General features: G+C 42.9%; 2 protein-coding genes across 4 annotated transcripts; one reads left to right on the forward strand and one right to left on the reverse strand.

Moving 5' to 3' along the window:
* The first annotated feature begins 4,723 nt into the window (after nt 1-4,723).
* On the forward strand, nt 4,724-9,449 carry LOC108935038 (transforming growth factor beta activator LRRC33-like). Of its 2 annotated transcripts, XM_018753292.1 has the most exons (3): nt 4,724-5,234; nt 5,337-5,445; nt 6,675-9,449. In XM_018753292.1, exons 1-3 carry the CDS (start codon nt 5,158-5,160, stop codon nt 8,631-8,633), a joined length of 2,145 nt encoding a protein of 714 aa, XP_018608808.1. In that variant the 5' UTR covers nt 4,724-5,157; the 3' UTR covers nt 8,634-9,449. The 2 variants fall into 2 exon arrangements, with proteins under 2 accessions (XP_018608808.1, XP_018608807.1); XM_018753291.1 differs by having other exon boundaries at nt 4,724-5,445.
* Nucleotides 9,450-14,705: 5,256 nt separating this feature from the next.
* On the reverse strand, nt 14,706-21,785 carry sh3glb1b (SH3-domain GRB2-like endophilin B1b). Of its 2 annotated transcripts, none has more exons than XM_018753176.2 (10): nt 21,617-21,785; nt 20,796-20,937; nt 20,108-20,236; nt 18,379-18,512; nt 17,524-17,616; nt 17,038-17,124; nt 16,199-16,222; nt 15,739-15,828; nt 15,530-15,630; nt 14,706-15,253 (listed from the first exon to the last, which is right to left on the reverse strand). In XM_018753176.2, exons 1-10 carry the CDS (start codon nt 21,677-21,679, stop codon nt 15,169-15,171), a joined length of 948 nt encoding a protein of 315 aa, XP_018608692.1. In that variant the 5' UTR covers nt 21,680-21,785; the 3' UTR covers nt 14,706-15,168. The 2 variants fall into 2 exon arrangements, with proteins under 2 accessions (XP_018608692.1, XP_018608691.1); XM_018753175.2 differs by having other exon boundaries at nt 14,706-15,301.
* Nucleotides 21,786-21,848: the final 63 nt, after the last annotated feature.

The following is a 21,848-nucleotide window of genomic DNA, read 5'->3' on the forward strand; positions in this document are numbered from 1 at the left end:
AGGAAGTGAAGAGCAGCGGCACATTTTCCTCATGATGGCAGCTTCCTTCCTCAGTGCATTCCTGATCTTCACAATAACTGCCTAGGAAATGTTGAAACCACGTGTCGTTCGAGGGCAACGTGTGCAGATCGCGCTCTTCCACACCTGTTTTCACGCGGAGCCGAAGAAGCGCACAGAACCAGGATCTGAAACGCACTACGTTTTATTCGCAGCGGTTCGATCGCGCTTCCTGTGAGTTGCTATGGCAACGCGCAAAGGCCATTATCTTTCCACCGTGTCTTAGCTCTGCTATCTGTAGATGAGCGCTGTCTATTTATTGCTAACGTGCAGGGGGGGCGACTGGAGGGAGACAGGCTGCAGAAGCGCTGTGCAGCTTGTGCTCTCGGGCAGGAAGGGTGTGAGCTGTGTGCGGTTTCCTCTGTAGTAGTATCTGCTGATCAAAACCAGGAGCTGCGCTGTGGGTGTGCCCAGTGCGCTTTCCTGCGCGCTCTCTAACGGAACGTAAATATGAACCGTGCGCAAACGGACCTCCTGCGGGCTCTCGAGAGGTGCGCTGCCTAACCATGAAAAGTCGCGCGTTTTGCGCAGCGGAGACGCAAAAGCACAGCGCTTAAGTCGAGGTGAGCCGCCACTTGTCCGCCACTGCAAACGCGACGGTCTTGGCAAAAAAAAATCTGTGCGCTTTTTTTGCTCGCATTCGTTAGTTAGTTCATCATTTCATTTGCATTTGGCTCCAGTTGCGCTCGTGGTTCTCGGACTTACGATCTCTCTCTCTGCCATCATCATGGACAGTTCGGTTCGGTTCGGCTCGGACTGACACTGAATTTGTTGGTTAAGCCGGATCATTCTGGCGAAGCGCTACTGAACTCTTCCCAGTTCTGCTGAGAAAGTTCCTGCTGTTCATTACTTGTTCTTCCTAAAACGCCACCTCGTCATGGTGACCTGTGTTTACCCCGCGCGGTCACGGGCGGTCACGAGAGCCGAGCCGTGCCGTGGTCTTTAAACGTTTCGCGCAGTTCTACCGTATACCCGGGCCGATGGCGATGCCGCCTTGGCTTGCGTTGTCCGCGACCCTGGCCGACCGAGTGTCCCTGATGTACCCCCTACCCCACCCCACCCCTCCCCTGTCCCCTTGCCTCAGGCTCCAGTCAGCTTCCGCAGGCAGCAGCTGTGACCGCGGCAGGGCCGGACGCGCGCCGCCTCAGCGAGCGGGACACGCGACACTGGCGGCATGGATCGCATGCTGAGCTGCGACGGGGGCTGAAGAGGACCACGAGAGGAGCCCCCCCCCCCCCCACTCCCGTATGTACTGCATCATGTCTTCTCACATCTGCTTGAACGCGTGTTCACGTGGTTAGGAGCCGTGGACAGGTGGACGCTGCCTCTGTGCGCCCACGGCGCTCGCAATCCTGGGACAGACAGCAGATGGCGCAGTGGTTAGAGCCGTCACCTTGTGATCGAGGGATCTCGGTTCATATCACGCCTCCTTCTGGACTGTGGTACCCTTGATCAAGGTGCTTACCTTGAACTGATACAGTGAACACTACCCAGCTGCATCAAGTGGTGAATCAGTGTAAGTGGATGAGTGTAGTAAGTAATGCGGTATGTCAGCTCGCCGGGTAAGTAATACAGCGTGGAATCGATGTTTAACATGAGAAGGGCTGAGTGGGTGGTGTGCGAATAAAATAGGAGCGTGCAGATGAAACACTATGCTTAAACCTACAGTGTCTTTCAACTACAGAATAAATATTTAATTTTACGTTGCCTCAGCAGCAAGAAGTCACACATGAACCGGTAATGTCCCCGGGGCCTGCTGGGGTTTATTACGGCCTCCGACATTGTGATGCGTGTTTGTGTTTAAAATGAATTGTTTTGGATATTCGTCACATTATTATTCTTTTTATTGTTAACAGGGTTATCGTTCATCTCAGCATGTTTGGCATGCCTTCAGATTTCGTTTGCCATTGTTTTAATCTGTGAATTTTGAGCTGTTCTGGAGCAGACCGGGAAAAGTTTTGTTAATCGTCCTTTAATAGCACAGGATCTTTAATTAAAGACATATTTCTGTCTCTTTAAAAAAACTAAACGGAAAAAAGTCAAAATATCTAATAAAAATGATACATTAGAATGGTATTCCTATGGTTTTCACTTTCCTAGTTGTTATCTGGACTATTATCGAATGGACTTTAGATGGGAAACCAGCATGATTTTGGGCTCCCCGTACTGTGCATATACTTCCTGTAGAGCCAGAAGACCTTTGATTAAACTTGGCCTGTCTCGATTGCGAATACACTAATATAGAAGTTCTGTCTAGTGAAAAGCCCACAACAGAGGCCTACATGCCCAGTAAGAAATGTTAAATGACAGTTTGTTGCAGCGATCAAGTGCTTTTGTTCTGGGACCCTTAAAAATTCTAAAAAAACGTTCATTTTAACTAAATAATAAGAATAATAAAATGTGATTTTTCAAATAATTCAGTTGCCAAATTCTTGAAGAACTACAAACTATTAAGATATCATTAATAAATAAAACAGTTGATTTGCTATAACATTACATTTATAACACAGTTAGACCCTGTTAATGTATATGCTGGAGGGGCAGCAGGTAATGTAGTGGTTGCAGATTCCTCCCCTGGACTTGCAGGTCCCCACCTCCTGCTGCATCACAGGGTCAAGGTACTTACCCAGAACTGCTCCTGCAAAGGTACACTGCTGTAAAAGTGGGGAAATCGCTGTAAGCAACCGAACATTATAAGTCACTTTGGAGAAAACTGTCAGCTAAATCAATAAATGTGAATGGTGGAACCCAAGATTAGCAAACTCAGTGGCTCCCTGGCACTGTGAGTCAACCACTGACAGTCATATTCAAATCATGCTATTCACAGTGTTTTTTTTTTTTTTTTTTTTTTTTTAAATCACTCCCAGAACTTCAAAAAGACCAGACAAAATTTGTTTGGTTTGAAGCCTTATGCTTCCCTTCAACAGAAAAGTAGTATTTTATATTTTGAACGTATAATAACTTGTGCAAATCTGGCAAATGATCCAACATCCGTAGCACTGATAAAACATACCGTGTCCTTAAATTGTTGCACAACCGGGACCGGTATACCTTTGATGTCCATCTGCAGGCTTGTATTTATTTGTGTAAAACGTTTTCCTCATGTCATTACAATGGATGATGTCCCCTGTGTGCTATAAATATCCATCACTCAGTTCATAATCTAAAACAAAGTGCAGTTTTGACTTTGCTCAGCAACATACTTGGACAGTAACTGCCATAAAATAGCGTCAATCCTTGTTTTATGTCTGCAGTCACTTGCCTGATTTATTTTGTGAAAAATTTTGCTTATGGTTGCTGAGCAGGACAGGAACTCAGCGAATAGTGCTCAGGGTGTATGTGTTTGCACACAGGTCGGCTCAGTCTATGTGCGGTTTGCAAGTTCTTCCCATGTTCCTCTGGGCTCCCCCCCCCCACTTTCATAACACATTCGAAAGGCATGTTTCTGGAAAATCGGTGGCTCTAAACTGACTTTTTCTCATGAATGTATATATGAGTGGTTTGCAATAGTGTGACACGCCGTTGTCAGTGCCACCTGCATGAGCTCTGTGTCAGGTGAATAAGATTGCTTTCACCAATGGCTGTACTTCAGTGAATTAGTCCTACAGTATTTGCACCCAGTCAGGATTTCAATAAGCAGTTTTAAATTTAATAAATGTTAGTTTGTTGCTGGAATATTTGTGAAAATGTACCAAAGTGGCCTGAAAACTTTTTTGGGATCTATTAGAATAACATGGGGGGGAGCAGTGGGTTGGACCGGGTCCTGCTCTCTGGTGGGTCTGGGGTTCGAGTCCCGCTTGGGGCGTCCCCTCCTGGGCGTGTCTCCTCCCCCTCCAGCCTTACGCCCTGTGTTGCCGGGTTAGGCTCCGGCTTCCTGCCACCCCGTGTGGCACAAGCGGTTTTCAGATGATGTGTGTGTGATGTAGAATAACATATCTAGTTAAAGTTAGGGCAGCAATTAGTTTGTGGACTGAGTTTTACACCCCTAGAATAGGCTCTCTTTGACTCAAACAATGTAAAGGGTAAATTTGACAGAAGACGGCTGGATATAATGCATTGCTTTAAAATGTCATTAGACATGCATGCTGTGTTGAAGGAATCAAGTCAAATTTTTCTGATTTATTCCAGAACATACAGTACCTTAAGTGTAAAAATAATTCTGTTAAGTCGAAGGTGATTTTGTATACGGCCACATGAGACTCAAAAAACAACAGTTAGAGCTACATGGGAACGTAGTGTACATTATGACTTGGATGAATAGAACAGTTTGGCTGATTTATCACACAGAAAGGTACGTGTGCTAGAAACGGGCGGTGAGAACTATTGTCATTTTGAAGTATGCCTTAGATCATTATGCAGGAGAAGTTATTTCTGAAGTGGTGTCACGTTCAAATGATGTATTCAGTCGGGCTTTAAATATATGACTTTTCTTATTCATAAATACACTCGTTCATTTGGCACTTTTCTTCAACACAAGAACACAAGATGATTACTAAATAGCTACCCTATAGTGTCATGTACTGTACACGGCACTCAGGCCACTCAGGGGTTTAAAATAATCGTACTGCCCTTTTGCTTTTGTGCTAATTACGGAGACAGCGAGAACATGCAAGCTGCGAGCCGCCCATTTGTTACCATTTATGAACACAGTCCTAAATTAGTTTTGTCAAATTGATTTTTTTGGTATTCTTTAAAACTGACCTTAGCTTGGGATGTGTGTGGGTTTCAATTTAAGTCAATTCCCCTTGACTGACTGGTCCAATCACAAGCTTTAATGTTTATATTAATGCATCTCATGTGAAAGCAGTGAAACAAATTATTTTCTGAATAAACAGTGAAATGTAGGCGGGAAAAAAGGGGAAAATAGCGCAGCTTATTAAAAGCAGAGCTGAGAAATAATGTACACAACATACAGGAAACCGGGTTTCACAACTCTTCGGGTGATGACAGTTGCAAGAGAAAGTCATAATGCCCACTGACAAAACTTAGGATACCCTCCCTATACTCTGTCTGTTGACTTATTAACACTTGATTTATGCAACAGTGCTTTTCATGATATTTTTTGCAGTTTAATGTTCACCAGTCAATTCCCACATTACAATGTGTGAAGAAATGCCATTGGAGAGAAGTGAAGAAATGCCAGTATGCTCGAGCATCCTGAGAAACATCTCGTTTGAGTTACGTAAACGGTTTGTGTATTTGAGCTCTGTTGAACAGTGTGCCTGGCCTTTACCATCCTGTTTTATGTCGCTTTCTGTCTCATCCTTTCGTGTCGGTAGGGATGCTGTGAAAATGCCATTGCGTTGCTTCCTCCCTTGGTTGCTGTGCTTCACCATGGACCTGGCATTTGGAGCCACCGGCTACGTCCGCCATGTGCAGTGCACATTGGTAAGGATCAGCTCATCTGCAGAAACTGTGATCAACCCGGATAGTATAATGTAATTTTGTCCCGTTCGTAAATATTAAAGTAGCTGTAGCCCATTGAAAACTATCCATAAATTCTGCTCTTGTATGCTGCGGACACGGCAAAAGCTAAATGGGAATATTTTAGGTCTCAAAAATCCAAATGACCCTTTAGAATAAAGTATTCATAATGATTCTCCAATAGAACTAAGCTGCCTTTCAGTTTTCATACTGAACAAGTCACATGAGTACAGATCTTCAGAACTGTGATTTCCATTCCGAGTTAGGCTGATAATTTCTTTACCTCGTCTCGTGGATTTTTGTTTCACTGCACAAGATCTTACTTCTCATTAATGGGTCTCTGCATTATGCTTTTCATACGGATCTGAAATGTAGCTATTTTTGATTAGTTTCTTTATTGTGGTGCCTGTAGAAGTATTTCACTTTTTTAACACTGTCACACTGGACATATTATTGGCACCGAACAAACCAAGACCCTCCTGAATAGCTTTTGACCATTAGATATATCTCCTGACTAACGAAATGACAAAGAACAAGCTCATCTCTGTGACCTGAAAATAACTAAAATGAACTATTGTTTTCATCTTTACACCATGGAAATGATTTTTGTCTCACTCTTGGCTGTTTCAGGAAAACGGTGCAAAAACTAGGCTCAGCCACAGAGGCACATGCAACTTCTTTATAAATAGACTTTTTCCCTGTGATTTTAAAGAAATATATATTGTAATATACTTCACATGTGCCATAATTATCATCCATATGTTTAACTTCAATAAATATACCAGTATAAACTCAAAATTTACACCTTCAAATTTTATCTTTGGTTAATGTCTCTATCAGTATGACTGAATGCAACATTTCAGGTAAAAGCTACCTGTCGTTAAAGAATATTAAACTTATATAAAATTAAATTTATTGCATATCATGAATAGATTATGGTAAACAGACTCTAGAACCAGTGGATTAATGTAAAGATAGATATTGCACTGCTTTTCATTTCAATTATTTCACTCATCCTTTTTGAGAGAATTAGAAGTGTCACTTGGTACTCTCTGTCAATATATGTTACTCTAAGATTTGCCTTCTTCAATGTCGTTCAAAGAACTTTAACTTAACCCTGTCTTATATGTTGATATCTTCTGTCATGTTATTGTTCCAGTGCATTTGCTCTTCTGATTCTTGTCTCTCTTTAGTCACAGAGAACTGCTCTATGCAGTGGGAGTAAACTGTCGTCTGTGCCAGTGGACCTTCCGGGCAGCACTGAAGAACTACAGCTGAACAACAACAGCATAAAACAACTGAAAAACTCCTGTCTTGTTGGATACCCTCATTTACGTGTCCTCAGCCTTGTTAGCAATGGCATGGAAGTCATCGAGACAGAAGTGTTCGTTCACAGTCGTCATGTGGAGAACCTTAGCTTGGCCGATAACAGCCTTTATCTGGCCTATCAGCAGACCGGCGAGGCTCTGTCAGCCTTGTCCCAGTTGAAAGTCTTGGACCTATCAGGGAATGGGCTGGCGGAGGACATGGTCCCCTTCCTGCTACAGAACATGACTTCTCTGGAGTATCTGTCCCTCTCCAGAAATATTCTGTTGAGATTGGATCAGACCATCTTCCATCATCTTTATCAGCTGAAGGAGTTGAACCTAGAGAGGAACCAGCTGTTTGAGATTGAAGAGGGGGCATTTGACAACTTGCAGAAGCTGCAGAGACTCAATATGGCCTTCAACAACTTGCCATGCCTGGTAGGATTTCAGCTTACTAAACTGGTTGTACTGAATGCCAGTCATAACGCTATTGAGTGGTTCATATCCAATCAAGATGTGGAAGATACCTTCCACCTGGAGACTCTGGATCTTCGAGATAACAAGCTTATATTCTTTCCTTTTCTGCCAAGCCGTAGCTACCTTCAGAATTTGTTATTGTCAGGAAATAAGGTGAGCTTTTATCAGCACCTTGCATACAACAGTTCTTCTAACTGGACCACCACTGTCCAATTTTACAACCTCAACAGCAACATGAGCACTGTAACAGCAAGCCTGTGGGATGAAAGTCTGCATGGAGACATGTCTTCATTGGATCTACTAGACTTGAGTGTGAATCAGGTGACATATCTCCCTCACGGATTCTTTAGTCAAATGCCAAATTTGTCAAGACTGAAACTGGGAACCAACTGTTTGGAGACCTTCAGCTTAACCTCTGAAGGGATGTCATCTTCTCTGTATGAGCTAGATGTGAGCAATAACAAGTTAACTGTCCTCCAAGTTAACCAAAGCTCTTTGGATATGCTAGGAAATCTGGAACATCTCAACCTGAGCTTAAACAACTTGCAGAAACTCCCTCGGAGACTGTTTGCAAGTCTACCTAATCTTTCAGTGGTGGACCTCAGCCGCAACAAGGTGGCCATCTGCTCCCTGGAGGAGCAGAGTGCAGGTACAGAGTATTCAGACTGTGTGGTGTTAAGGAATATCAGCTCTTTGAGACAACTCTATCTCAGGGATTGCAGCTTGGGACAGTTGCCATCCATGGCTTTTGAAGGGACGCCGTTAACGCACTTGGAGCTGTCAGGCAACACAGGAGTAATAATAAAGGAGGACTCCATGACCGGTATTAGCCAAACATTGAAGTACTTGGGTTTGGGAGGTATTCATTCTTTAAATGTTGACTTCAGTCAGTTTGTATGTTTGCATTCATTAGACATTTCTGCAAACTCATTATCCCTCCTCCCAGATTCCCTACTTAGGCTCAGCCTGAGGTGGCTGGACCTGCATGACAACCACCTTCAGACCATCCCAGTAAGCCAAGCTCAGATCCTGAGTTACAGCATCAATACTCTTTTCCTTGGAGGAAACCCTTTCAACTGCTGCCAGCTGGACTGGTTGAGAACGTTTGAAGAGGCGAATACTGTGATTATCGAAGACCTGGCCTCACTGACATGCTTCACTGACCTGGGCAGGGAGCAGAGGCTAAGCATTAGGGGACTAGACATGTGCGGAGGTGTTGATGAGGAATCCAGCTGGTGGTATGTCCTCCTCCTGCTCCCGGCATTTCTCTCCTTGCTGGGGGTGGCCATCATCTTTTTTGTCACCTTCAGGCCTAACCAGCTGCCTCGGGAAATCAAAAGGAGATGCTGGAGGCCCACTCCATACTAGCACTGAGCACAGAACAGTTCACATGTGCCACAGAAGATGTGTTTCTATGGACATTAATTTTTCCATTGCATAAGTGATCAAAATGTGACAATTATGGTGTGAAACAAAAGGGTAAAGAACTGTGTCAGATCTCATACAGCGAGTTTCTGCAATGTTGTCCTCAGGCGCTCTTTTCTAAAACATCATCAGTGTCTTTTGTTCTATTTACTTACTATATCAGGCACATAAGCTCACAGCAGGCACTGCAGGATGATGCCGGATATTATGAAGATGCTCGTACGCTTATTTTTAAAGCCATTTCCGATGGCAATAAAGCATTGACCAGAGGGTTTCCTAAAATCTTATGACACAAACAATTGCTGTTTCTGGACCTAAAGCATGTGATTCCTGCAGTGTTGGTTCCGGAAGCTTTGTGATCACGTGCCCAGGGTTTGGGTTGGTTTGCAAAATGTCAACAGCATTGCGAGGTCAGGCTTCTCTTAAAAAAGGCAAAGCATGAAATTTCCTGTTTTTGGCAAGTCTGTCAACAACTATCCAGATACAGTATCTTCTCACAGTCTATGGGCTTTAGGTGTCTTCTAGCTGTACTGGAATCAGAGTGCACAATGAGTCCAGAACTGTTTATTCCTGCTGAGCTCTGTTTAATAGATGGTTTCAGCCTACGTTGACTAAAACATCCTTCTAAGCCTTTACTAAGACTGCAGACCAAGTTATCAATGTTTACACACTTAGCTGCATATGAACATGTGCCACGATGTGTTTTTTGCCCTTCAGTCATTGATCCTAATTCTCATTGATTAATAAACTAAGGACTCTCTCACCTTCAAAAAAAGGAGACCAGTAAGTTGTGATGTGTTTTACACCGACACCACTGATTGCATATAAATTCGAAATTGTGAAAGCTTCTCTTCTGTGGAAGCCAGAGCACCAGAGTTCTCGAGAACCACATTACGCAGAGGTCTCCGGTGTGGCCAAAGAGCATCCACAGAAACCAGCCAGGACTGGAAGCTGTTCCGACAGCCTTACAGCACCGTTCTGTGGAGTCACGTGACGTTTGAGCTGTGAGAGCCCGCTCAGCCTGAGCTCATGATGGCACACAATGGGGCTGGGGGCTGTCACCCTGAAGGAGGGTTGGGTTAGGGTTGGCAGCGGCGGGACCAGTGTTCTGCCTGTCGTTCTGCACACTTTGCCGATAGTACGTGTACCAGCAAACCAGAGTGTAACCAGAATACCACTGTGGTGATTCTCTGGGTCATGGCGGTTGGAACAGAGAGAGAGCAACAGAGAGCGACGGAGAGAGAGAGAGCGAGAGAGAGAAAGAGAGAGAGTGAGAGAAAGAACGAGAGACTGAGAAAACCGGTGCCGGAGAGCGTCGTGTCAATTGCTCCGAGGCTGTCCGTGCCAGGTGTCACCGAGAGACACCGTTGTCCCACATGACCGTGTCCTAAAACAAAGCGTGCTTTGCCTTTTCACGTTTCTTCCTTTTAAACAGGAAATGCATCTGAAAAGAGCACGAACAAGGACGCGCACACACAAACGCAGCGCCCGAGGTTCATTTCAGTTTTTCTGAGAGTAGAAATCCCTGCTTCAGCACGTCTCTTCGGGGCTACTTTATTCCGAAGTGTTTTCTCTAAACCGTTACGGCGGAGCTGTTTTCGCCTCCTTTTCATATCGGGGAAAAGAAAAACAAAACGGGGACACAATGATTACAAAAAAAAAAAAAAAAAAAAAAGAAAAAAAGAATCATTTGCATTTATGACAAAGCACGAGGAAGAAAAGCATCTGCTTTCGTTTCGCCCAGCGCACAATGGTCACCTGAAAGAGAGCTATTTAGGGCCGTATCCTCGACCAATAGCGTCCTGCACACGGGGGCCGTGGGCGGCATTCTGGTCAAAGCCGGCTCTGTTTTAAGGAAGGAGCAACATGTGAGTGTGAGTAATGGCCAGCAATAGGAACTGAACGCACAGCAGGATGCTGCTTCCACTTAACCCTCAGCATGCCACAGCCCGTGCTCCGGCAAAACATCGACACCACGAAACGGTGGGGCTGCAGGTCACAGTGGTGACCTTGGAAGATGAAGGTCATTTGTTCAAATCCCCCTCCTGTAGTTCCCTTCATCAAGGTCTGTACACAGAGGGGACACGATACAGTTTATACCCAGCTGTATATATGGGTAAATCACTAAAGTTGCACATCAACACCGTAAGTCAAGGGTACTCAAGTTCAGAGGCCAAGCGGGCCACATTTAAACCACTTAAAATGCAAAGGGCCACAGATTACAGCTTACATCATAAGGCTTTATTTAAGACAATATTTGCAGTTTTACTGATTTAGAAATGCAGTTTATTACTTATCTAAGTCTTGCTTGTCCTTGTCCTATTTAAAATAATACTGAACATGAACATAAAAAAAAATCTGGAACAAAAAAGTGAATTAACAGTTTGTTTTGCTATGCATTCATACCTCTTGGCTTTTGCAATATTCCAAGCGATTCTGAATGAGGCCTCTGTAATATTGTCAGGCCTTTTAAGAATGCCACGGAACGTGGATCGCTGGGCGCGAAACACAGCTAGCAATTTCTATGCCTTTTGACGCCTGAGATCGCTGCCGGGTGGATAGGCCATGGCGAAGTCGGGATGAAGTTGCTCATGGTGGCGTTGCAGATTAGCTCGCTTTAATACAGCAATTGTTTTCTGACAAGAAATGAGACACATGATTGGTTTGCCACCTAGTATCTCCGCAAAAGCAAATTCCATTTGCCACGCGGGGCAGGGTTGAAAACTCTGTTTTCATCGTCAATCTTCCTTTTCTTTGACTCCATCATTAGTTAATGTACAGTACGTACACACATTTTCACAAGGCTTATGACAGATGAGGAGTGGCGATGATTTGTCGCCGATCAGCTTATTTTAACTTTCGCGGTTTCCGTAGCCATCGCCTTAAAGGTGCACTGCCGTTTTCACACGACTTCTGATTAAATTCATCACCAGGTATGTTGACCGCCATTAAATATAGGCTAATATTATCTTTATGTTTTATATTTTAATATTTAACAATTGACACAATTTACACAATGCAAAGTGTCAGGAGTATCGACCGCATTTAAATGACGCAAACATAAAGTCACACTGCCTAATATTTGCGCTGCTTTGAGGGCAAATTATAATAAAAATACATTAATCTTCAGCACGACGCGGGCCACAAAATTAATGACGATGGGCCATATCATATGCGGCCCGCGGGCCTCCTATTGAGAACCCCGGCTGTAAGTTGCCTTGGACAACAGTGTCAAATGAGTAAAGGTCAATAGCATGCTGATCATAAAGTAGAACGAATTTTTACCCAAATATAAAATACACTCCAAAGGTGACTCTAAAATTACTCTGTCACACATTTTTTTTTTTTTTGTCAAAATGTCTTTATATGCACGTTAGGAGGTCAATTCTGTTCTTGTACACGTACTTCAAAGGCTTTGCAAGGTGTGAGAGGTGGAGGGCTTACACTGCCATCTACTGGAGAGAACACACACACACACGGGGTCACGGGGAGCCGGAACCTAACCCGGCAACACAGGGCGAAAGGCTGGAGGGGGAGTGGACGCACCCAGGAGGGGATGCCAGTCCATCACAAGGCACCCCAAGCAGGACTTGAACCCCAGACTCACTGGAGATCAGGACCCAGCCAAACCCACTGCACCACTGCACCCCCCGTCTCTCTCTCTCTCTCTCTCTCTCTCTCTCTCTCTCTCTCTCTCTCTCTCTCTCTCTCTCTCTCTCTCTCTCTCTCACACACACACACACACACACACACACAGGCGCAATGAAGGGCACGTTAGCGCCTGATTACGTAACCTCTGAATAGAACCAGAGCACCCAGACTACTGTACATGTACAGCGATCCTGGAAGGCAGTGAGGATCCTAGGCTCCCTGCTACTGGTGCACAAGTCAGTCCCTCCCAGAAGCAATTTTTAAATAATAATATACTGTCCTCAGAGTTTAAGGAAAACTTATATATTTATAAAACTGTGCTCATAAAGCTGTGTGACATAAATTTAATGGCTGTGTGTTGGAGTGCTGGGTACGGTCCCAGACCAAAAGAAGTCTTACTTTTACTAATTTAGCTTACCTTTTTCTCCAAAGTGACTTAAATGATGAGCTACTTATTATTTACCCATTTATACAGCTGGGTGATTTTACTGGAGCAATTCAGGGTAAGTACCTTGCTCAAGGGTACTACAGCTGGAGATAGGATTCAAACTTGCAACTTTTGGGTCCAAAGGCAGCAGCTCTAAATACCAACTGCTACCAGCTGCCCCCATAATATATAAGACTTATAAAATATAAGTCTTACATTTTAAAATAATTTACCCCAAAAATAAAACTGATAAGTCTACAAGGCATATCTCTCTCAGGTAATCACATAGGGATGTGTCACTAGTCAATGTTTTGTAATTTAGTTATAAGAAACAAACAGTTAATAAGATGGAATGGAATTACATTATTTTTATTTGCGAACAGTTTTTCCTCCTCTGGCTTCCATGCTGCGGTTCCAGCTCGTAGTTGTGTTTAAGTACTTATCGTACTGCCCCTTCTCTGTTTCTACTCTGAGTGACACCAAATTCCAGGAACATGCCCATGTATTGGAGGAGTAACATGCATTTAAAGCAGTTTTCCCATTCAGAACATGGAGTGAGACTCCCAAAACAGGGCCTACATGGAGGGAAGGCTGTACAGAAATATATAGTAAGAAGAGGAATCCAACTAAGCAAACAGAGGCAATATGTAGAGTAGTGGTGAGACCTGCTGCCTTCAGAGGTGAGGGTTGCAGGTTTGAATCTCACCTACCACTGTAGTACACTTGAATTCCCAGCTGTATAAATGGGTAAATAGTGGTAACTTAACAGCGTAAGTTGCTCAGGAGAGAAGTGTCAACTAAATGAATATGTCCTCATGCACAGCTGTACTATAAATAGATATGACCCTTTCAGGAGGTAGACCAGCTTGGTACAAATGTATTTTCCATTATGCCACAGGACAAATATATATATGGTATTTCTGTAATTAGTCACATGAACCAAAGGAAGAATCTGTACTATAAAACATTTATTTAAAGCATCACACAAAACAATGCCCACCAAAATTCGCACTTAAATAAAAAATTCTAGTTGGCACAGTGAAACTTCGAAACTTGGCTGATGGAAGACCTCAAGTTCACATAAAGAACAGCTCTCTCAAAAGACAGGACGACTACTAACGCAGGGGAGAAAATCTGGGGAAAATGAGGATTAATTCCTTACTCAGTCCGTGTTTGGAAACCAACAAGGGTCCAAAGTGAGTGCCTGTGGAATGAGGTTATGAAAATACAGAATGAGGTATGAGTTTGAAAAATAAGCAGATGATTCATTAACCAGCAGGCTTTTCTTTCTTTAGAGCCATTCAAGAAAGGCCATTTTGAAAACAACAAACAGTCCAGCTTTGTGCACGTCCACAAGGGACATACCTGCCTCAGTGCGTGTGTAGACACAAAGCCTGCAGACCTCACCCTTGCTGGTCAGTGTTTGTCAGCACCACCTAAACAAGTACGGGGCGCATAAACAAGCAGCACGGCGGCACAGCAAGTAGTGCTGCTGTCTCTCGCTCCCTGGGATGTGTGACTGGACATGGCTTTGATTCCCATTCAGGCTGCATGGGTTTCCTCCCACAGCCCCAGCACATGTGTTTCAGGTGATCTGATCTAGTGATCCTAAATTGCCCGCAGTGTGTGTGTGTTACAGGGCTCTGCGGTATAGATGCGTAAATGATTATGGGGAGTTCAGTGTAGTGTATTCAGTACTGTAAGTAGTCTTGGACGAAGCTGCAAACTAAATACTTCATAACAATCATTGTACGTTGCTTTAGAGAAACATTTCTACTAAAAAAAAAATTGTAAACTGAAAAAATCTGACATCTCAAGCAACGAGAGTAAATACTAAATTGAGAGGGAAGAAGGTGGCATAGTTGCTACAGCTACTGCCTTGTACTCGGAGGACCTAGGTTCAAGTCCCACCTCTATTGCAGTACCCTTGAGCAAGACATTTACCCTGAACTGGACAAATAATTCTTAACACGTCAGCTGAATGAAAAAATAAATATTAGCCTTCTACCTGAGTCCACAACAAGTCAAATTCAATCTTGGTTCTACAGTCTATCTACACAGGCCCATACAAAACAGTACATCGAGGGAATGTCAATAAAAATCTTGGTCTGCTGTGATGTGTGCTGGAAGAGATCTCCAGACATTCGCAACATGACTGAAGTATCGAATGGTGTTTTTCCATGGAAAGGCCTCTGCAATGTGAGGACATAACTACTTCAATGCCATATTTGGAGAGAGGTTGGTACAGTATACAGCCTGTGATGCTGATAGGAATATTGTGTTAAACAGCTATGCTTTTTTGTCCTTTCTGGAGTACAGAGGGTCTCAATCCTGTGTCCTTCACAAGGAGAAATCCCTCTGTCTGGCCTGTGTCTCCTTCACAAGGGTCCTGCCTGGTTCCTACTGATCGATGCCAGTCGGGTCAGCAGCTGGGTCAGGCGAAAGAGTCAACCCCAAGGGTGTAGACACAGAAATGCTGCACATACTGCTGGAAGAGGATGGACTTCTGTTGGAGGTCAGTGCAGAAGAGATGCTGCACAGAGACAAACTCAAATAAAATCATATAAAAACAAGTGATATTATTAGCCATGACATCGTTATCACTCATTTCCCACCTGGTAAATATCTTTGTTACTATGACAATTTTTATGAATTAAATAAAAATAGTCACAGCAAGCTACAGAAACATGCTCTTTCACAGCCTTAATAAATGGCCTTAGTTGATGCCTGATGGACAACATCCAACAATATACCAACGCACCATGCCAGTTGTTTCTGGAGGTCCACCGTGAACTGATTGCATCGTGCATAGTACGCACTCTGGGCATCCACAAAGTCTTTTAAGCAGTGGAGATGATGAGACTGCAGGGGAAGATGTGGCTTTGATTTAGTGCTCTACAGATAAGCAGCTCCAGCTTAACTGGAGAATCACACAACCGCAAGCAGAATGTCTTCTAGGTGGCAACCTACATGGGTATTACTGACACCTTCCAGCAGGAGCCTGGTGTTTTCCACTTGCTGGTTGAAGTTGTTCTGCGCTGACCTCAGTTCTGCCTCTGCCTTACGATAAAACACACAGGACACAGTCATGCCTCTAGACAGCCAGACTGCAGCAGTACAGGCTAGGCAATCCCAGCTCCAGGGACTAAATTGTGCACAGCATCTACTCTTAACTCTTCCTGCTATTTTTACTTATTTACATACTGTAATTAGAAGGTGCACTTGCAAAATTGCTTACATTTTTACATGGCTTACTCGCTTGCATGTGGTTCCTGTGCCGAACTTAACATGGACATGCGTTGCATAATTTGAATGACAGCGCTCCCTGGTGGGAGCAGCTGGCAAGTGTCTATAGCTATACTGTATATATGCTGTTCCAGGATGCTGCAGACAGTCAGAGCAGTAGCAGCATCTTTCAAATTCCACTCACCTCCACTACTTCTGCTGCCCACATCTGAAGAGCATTAAAAAAAAAAAAAAAAAGAGAGATGCTAAATGGACAAGGGATGGTGCAACTGGAAAGCACAGACAAAACAACCACAAAATGTGCAACTCAATTTAGTCATCCAGAAAAATCATAACAATAGCAAAAGGTAACACACAACCCTGCCATTTACAAAAGCTCATATAACAAAATTAGATATTTTAGTGCCATGTTAAAATTTCTATTACATTCAGAATTGATTCTGAAGAAACACTTTCATCCGACTGTGAAGCAAAACCAAGAGAAGCCCTGAGCACAACCAGCTTCAATAACACCAAACTTTGTTATCTAACAAACAATCAGAGATACGACATGTACAACTCATAACTCGCCTGTACTCCAAGCATATAAAGATACCTTTTATTTCTAACTGTTAGATTAAAAAATGACAATTACTCCAAGTTATATATGAGGATCTATCTTCAAAACATAACACAGCTGTCCCCATAAAGACATGTGTCACATCTAATTTTGGAAAAAGCACATTTGCTGCATCACTTTTTACATACAGAGACAAAAAGATATAGATGGGTCTGGATAAGTTCCTAACATCTAACAATGGCTAAAAACAGCTTTCAGTATGAGTAAGTGTCAGTGTTTGTCAGGAAGATGCTACCTTGGCAACTTCTCTGCTACTGCATAGGAAACCACAGAGAGTGAAAGGTGCTCTCACAGAGAACAGCCAACATGAAACTCAGCAGTACTGGTGCGTTGTCTTTGCACACAATTCTGTAAAAGGCAGCTCCAAGAGAAATCAAAGGTAGCACAGGAAAGAGCTAACAAACCTTCAGCCATTTTACACGCAGAAAGCCAAGCATGTAGGAGAAATGAGAACTATATTCTTCTCCAAGTGGAGGAGTTGAGTTCAGCCTCTAAAAAAGAAAAGAATACAAGGCCAATCACAACAGTATCAGTAAAAATGCATGATACAACAACCCTATTTTGAGTGGTAAATATCTGTTGTTCTTACTGCTCCTTGCTCCCATCAGAATTCATTTTCAGTTATTACTGCTATAATATTTTCTTTCTACCATTAAGAAATATAGCTGTACTGGTATAACAGGTGTGCCACTGCCTCCTTTTTTTCCACTGGCTATAAACACTAGGACAGGAGCATCAAAACACACTAAGGACAGTGGATCGCTGATGTCTCCCTCTGTATTTACTCAGAGTGTAGAATGGAAGAGGGCAATCCTGAGCACAGGTACAGTGTAAAGTGAGGGGCCTCCATGCGGCAATGAGTATGCGGTGATATCAGTAAATAAACCCACTGCTGATTCAGCATCTGCCATCCTGGCTCGTTTAAGCTTAGACTTCGCAGCATCCAGGTCCAGCCTCTTGTTCTGCAGCATCCTATGCTCTCTCTGGAAGATATACAGCACAGTAAGGACAAACACCATTACACAGTAACAAAAAAAAGACAACTAACCCCCACCTTAGATTCTTCACACTTTCTTAAAATCACTCAGTTATGAAAATGATAAATATCTGGAGAAAGAGAAAACAATACAAATTGTTTCTGCAGAAGTGATATGAATTTACATGTATTCATTTAACAGATGCTTTTCTCCAACACGAAGTACATCTCAGAGCAAAATACAAACAGTGAGTTACACGACTAAAAGGAGAGATCTGGATGAAGACACACGATTCTAGAGTACAGTCAATTTGTCACATTCCACCATATGAACCAGTATACATCACACGGGTAGATGAATAAAGACTTTCCATTATTAGATATACTATACTGTATATGAAGATATAGTTGCTTAAGACACAGTTGTGTGGTATGAACACCATTGCCTTAAATACATGTTTATTGTTCGACCTTTCGGTAGCACAGTGGAACAGTTGGTAGCACCATCACCTCATAACCTCTGAGCTGTTTGCATGTTCTCCCTGTGTCTGTGTGGACTTCCTCCTGGTGCTCTGGCTTCCTCCCACAATAACAAGACATGCAGTTCAGGTACACTGAAAACGCTAAATCGCCAAGAGTGAGGGCATGTGTGGCTACCCTGTTACATACTAGCCTAGCATACTACTGTGACTCTGACAAGGCCAAGTGGTTAGGTTTGAATGACTGTTCAATCTATGGATGATATTGAAATAGTCCAGTTTAGGCTTACCAAGATGATCTGGAAGTCTTCCTTGACAAAGCTCTTGACAGGACTGAGGAAGCTGATGACTGAACTTTGTATGAAGTCTTTCTTCATTCCACCAATCTTCTTCTGCATATTCCCACATTTTATGAGTGCACTCCCTGCACCATAAGGTTTGAGATCATAAATTAAAGCCCAATCTTTCTTACAACATACAACAGAAGTGATAAAAGCATGGTTTTGTGATGCTTTTAACAAGCAGTGCACATTTTGATTGTCGATGCAATGGCAAATCAAATAAGTCAACGCAACAGAATATGTCTGTGAAGATTCTCAATCATCCAGGTCATAGCATATCTAAAACGAAGCTAGTTTAAAACCAAAAACTCCCCACCAGTCTTTTAGAACTGAAGAAGCCACTTGGATAAGTGGTGAAACATTTTCAAGAAAACTCATGTAAATCCAGTTGCTTTTGTTTTAGCTTCGTTTTTTTAGAAACGCAACAGAATACCACACCCAAACTGAGTTGCTGAGAAACTGATGGGATTATCAGTGTAAAACTTGCCTCTTTTAACACTGCAACAAAACCTCAAATAAAGGCAAAAGTGCAATGCTCCAAATTCACTCTGACCTCACAACATTGTTGGAAGTGACCCTTTATCAGACAATTCTTGCTTCTCCGGAGACTCAATGACAAGGCAAAATAGATCTTGAAAATGTTTTATTACTGTTTCTGCTGAATTTCACCAAGTGTCATCCATCACCGACTGATGTACACACGCACTGATGTTAACACACCCAAATTTAATTTTCAGCCTTGTTCACATTGTGCGTCTCCGTTACGTCTTTTAATACAACCTAAAGCTTACATATCTACTTGAAAACAAGAACCGCACCCAAGGCCTTTCAGCCTTTAATTTCTAATAGTGAATTTATATCAAGTTAAAGAGGTGTCCTCTTTCTACAGATTTCTATAGCATCCGGTTCACAGTAATACGGGCAATAAATAAAACAAAAGATATACTGAGACAACATGAGAGAGATAAAACAAATAATGATACAGCAAAATAAAGAAAAAGTCAGTACACTCCAACAGCACAAACAAAAATACTTTTAAATGCAGGAATACATTTTATCTTTTCACTCTGCTGACACTTTTCTCTAAAGCGACAATTCGGAGAACAGAAAAGCAAAAAGGTAATGTAGTGGGTAGGGCCACTGCCTTTGGACAAGACCAAAAAAAAAAAAAAAAAACAGGTTCAAATCCCACCTCCTACTTTAGTACTACTGAGCATGGTACTTACCATAAATTGCTTAATAAAAACTGTCCAGCTGTATAACTTGGTAAATAGCTAAGTACAATAACATTGTAAATCAGATGGGTGAAATTTATTCGCTCAATGAAAAAATGTAGCTATAGGCACAATTAATGAAGCACAGTTAGTTTGATGCTATCTTGCAGTACATCACTCAAGCAGCTGCCTACAGACCTGATATTCATATAACAGCTATATAGTCATAGCAGATGGTGTTGGGCTAATTCACAAAGCTTTCAGAGGATGACTGGGAGAGATACGGGTTTGAGAGAAAACGCTGGGTGGCACTCAGTAGTGTTTTCAATACTCTGAAAAGTCTCAATAGCGCTTCACCTGTGTCTCTTGAAAGGATACTGAACACACTACTGATACTTAAGCCATGTGTGTGTGTGTATACATTTTTCCCCTGAACGTCAAAGACATGAGGACGGTGTGCTCACCATAGGAAGTCCCGGGCCCGAAATCGTGCCCAGAGCTGACCATGCACTCGCCTAGATACTCATGCGGGGTCATCCTCACCGGAGCTTGTTTCTCCAGAATTTCATATAGAAACCCCTCTATTCTGACAGCTGCAGATGGAAACAAGGGAAAACTCTATTAAAGAGGAACGAGAGTTCGATAACTTCCTTTTTGTCTAATTTTAGTAGAAACCAAAATGCCAAACTGTGAGAATGCCCAAGCTGTACACGACCTGATTAGGAAGAAAAAAAAAAAACCTGAGGAAATCCAGTATGCATGGCTGTTTAAGAATCCTTTATTAGTTCTCTAGAATGCAGTCATTTTTGACATCTTTCCTCTTTGGATCGGAGGTTTCAGGATTCCATTCAAATAACACTAACATTTTGCTACAAATGACAAACTTTTAAACACCTCCTGATCTGCAGCAGCAATAAATCTAATTAACCGCCTCCCCCAATTTCAAAATGAAACCTATGATCATGTTGTTTACGGTTACAGTACCACGAAAGCAGCAACATAGAACTGTCATTACATCAGTCCAACAGCAGCTTAGATGCTGTACATAAACCTGATGACATTACTGTCTCAATAATAGGACCCGTGTGTCTGGTTTTGCTCATTGTGACTCCTCGGTTTTCATTTTGTCATAGCTTTTCCATGCTTTCTTACTTGGGTTTGGCTGCAGCAGCACTTCGGTCTGCTGGGCGATTCTGTCCGTCCAGATCTTTGTCTTTTCTGCCCTGGCGACAAGACTCTCCAGATGGGCATCCAGCTCCGTTTTCTCAGCTTGTCCCAGGGTCTCCTCTGTGAACTGCAACCATTTTTGTAATGCAGATATTTGGGACCTTATTAGCAAATCAATTTTTGTTTCTAGGGTAGGGAGCAATTCCACTCCCATATTAAGTACCATTGATTTACTATGTTCCAAAATGTAACTGAACAAATCAGCACATGATGATGATGTGGCCTTACAGTTACAGTAACAGTGCATGGAGACGTAGTTTGACCCTCTACTTCACCGTTTAATACAAACAGCACGTTCTACAGACACTTCCCCATCATCATCTGTGTGGCTTATTACTATTTTACTGCTCTCTGATTACTCAGCCTCAGGTAATACAATCTTCAGAACGCTCGACTGCTAAAGCAACACGTAAAAAAATTAGTGAACACAACGATTGAACGAACGAGCAGCGCTGCACAAGCACAAGAACCACTTTTGCTCCATCCATGCATGATGAGGAAATATAATAAAGCCTTCGTTGTTTCGCAGAAACTTCTCGAAAACGACTGACAATATCATGTTAGGTCTCTGTAAGCTACTTGGAATTAGCCATGCCATGGCACACAGCTGGGTAAGTACCCTGGTACGGTACGTGTCACCGCCCCTGTGGAGCTGTGTCGTGTGCTATCACACACAGAGCGGCTGCTGCGTTGAACTTCATTCATCTTCACTTCATCTTCACTTCACTCATACTCTGTTAGCGTACCTGTACCGCACGGCTCACGAAAGTTCCAACGTCCGTTGCGAGTCTTCTCGCGTTGAAGTCCATGTTTTATGAAAACAAAAGCTGATTATAGCTGTCGAGGTAAATATGTCACGTCACGCCACACGCGCAGCGAAACCAGCAGCATTTGTTGATATCCCTCCATCCCGGAGTGACGTCATCACGGTGAGCGGAAGAGGAGGAGCCACAAGGCACGGACGGGTTTTTTTTTTTT

Source organism: Scleropages formosus, chromosome 3, assembly GCF_900964775.1.
Source record: "Scleropages formosus chromosome 3, fSclFor1.1, whole genome shotgun sequence".
In the NCBI taxonomy this organism is placed as follows: Eukaryota; Metazoa; Chordata; class Actinopteri; order Osteoglossiformes; family Osteoglossidae; genus Scleropages; species Scleropages formosus.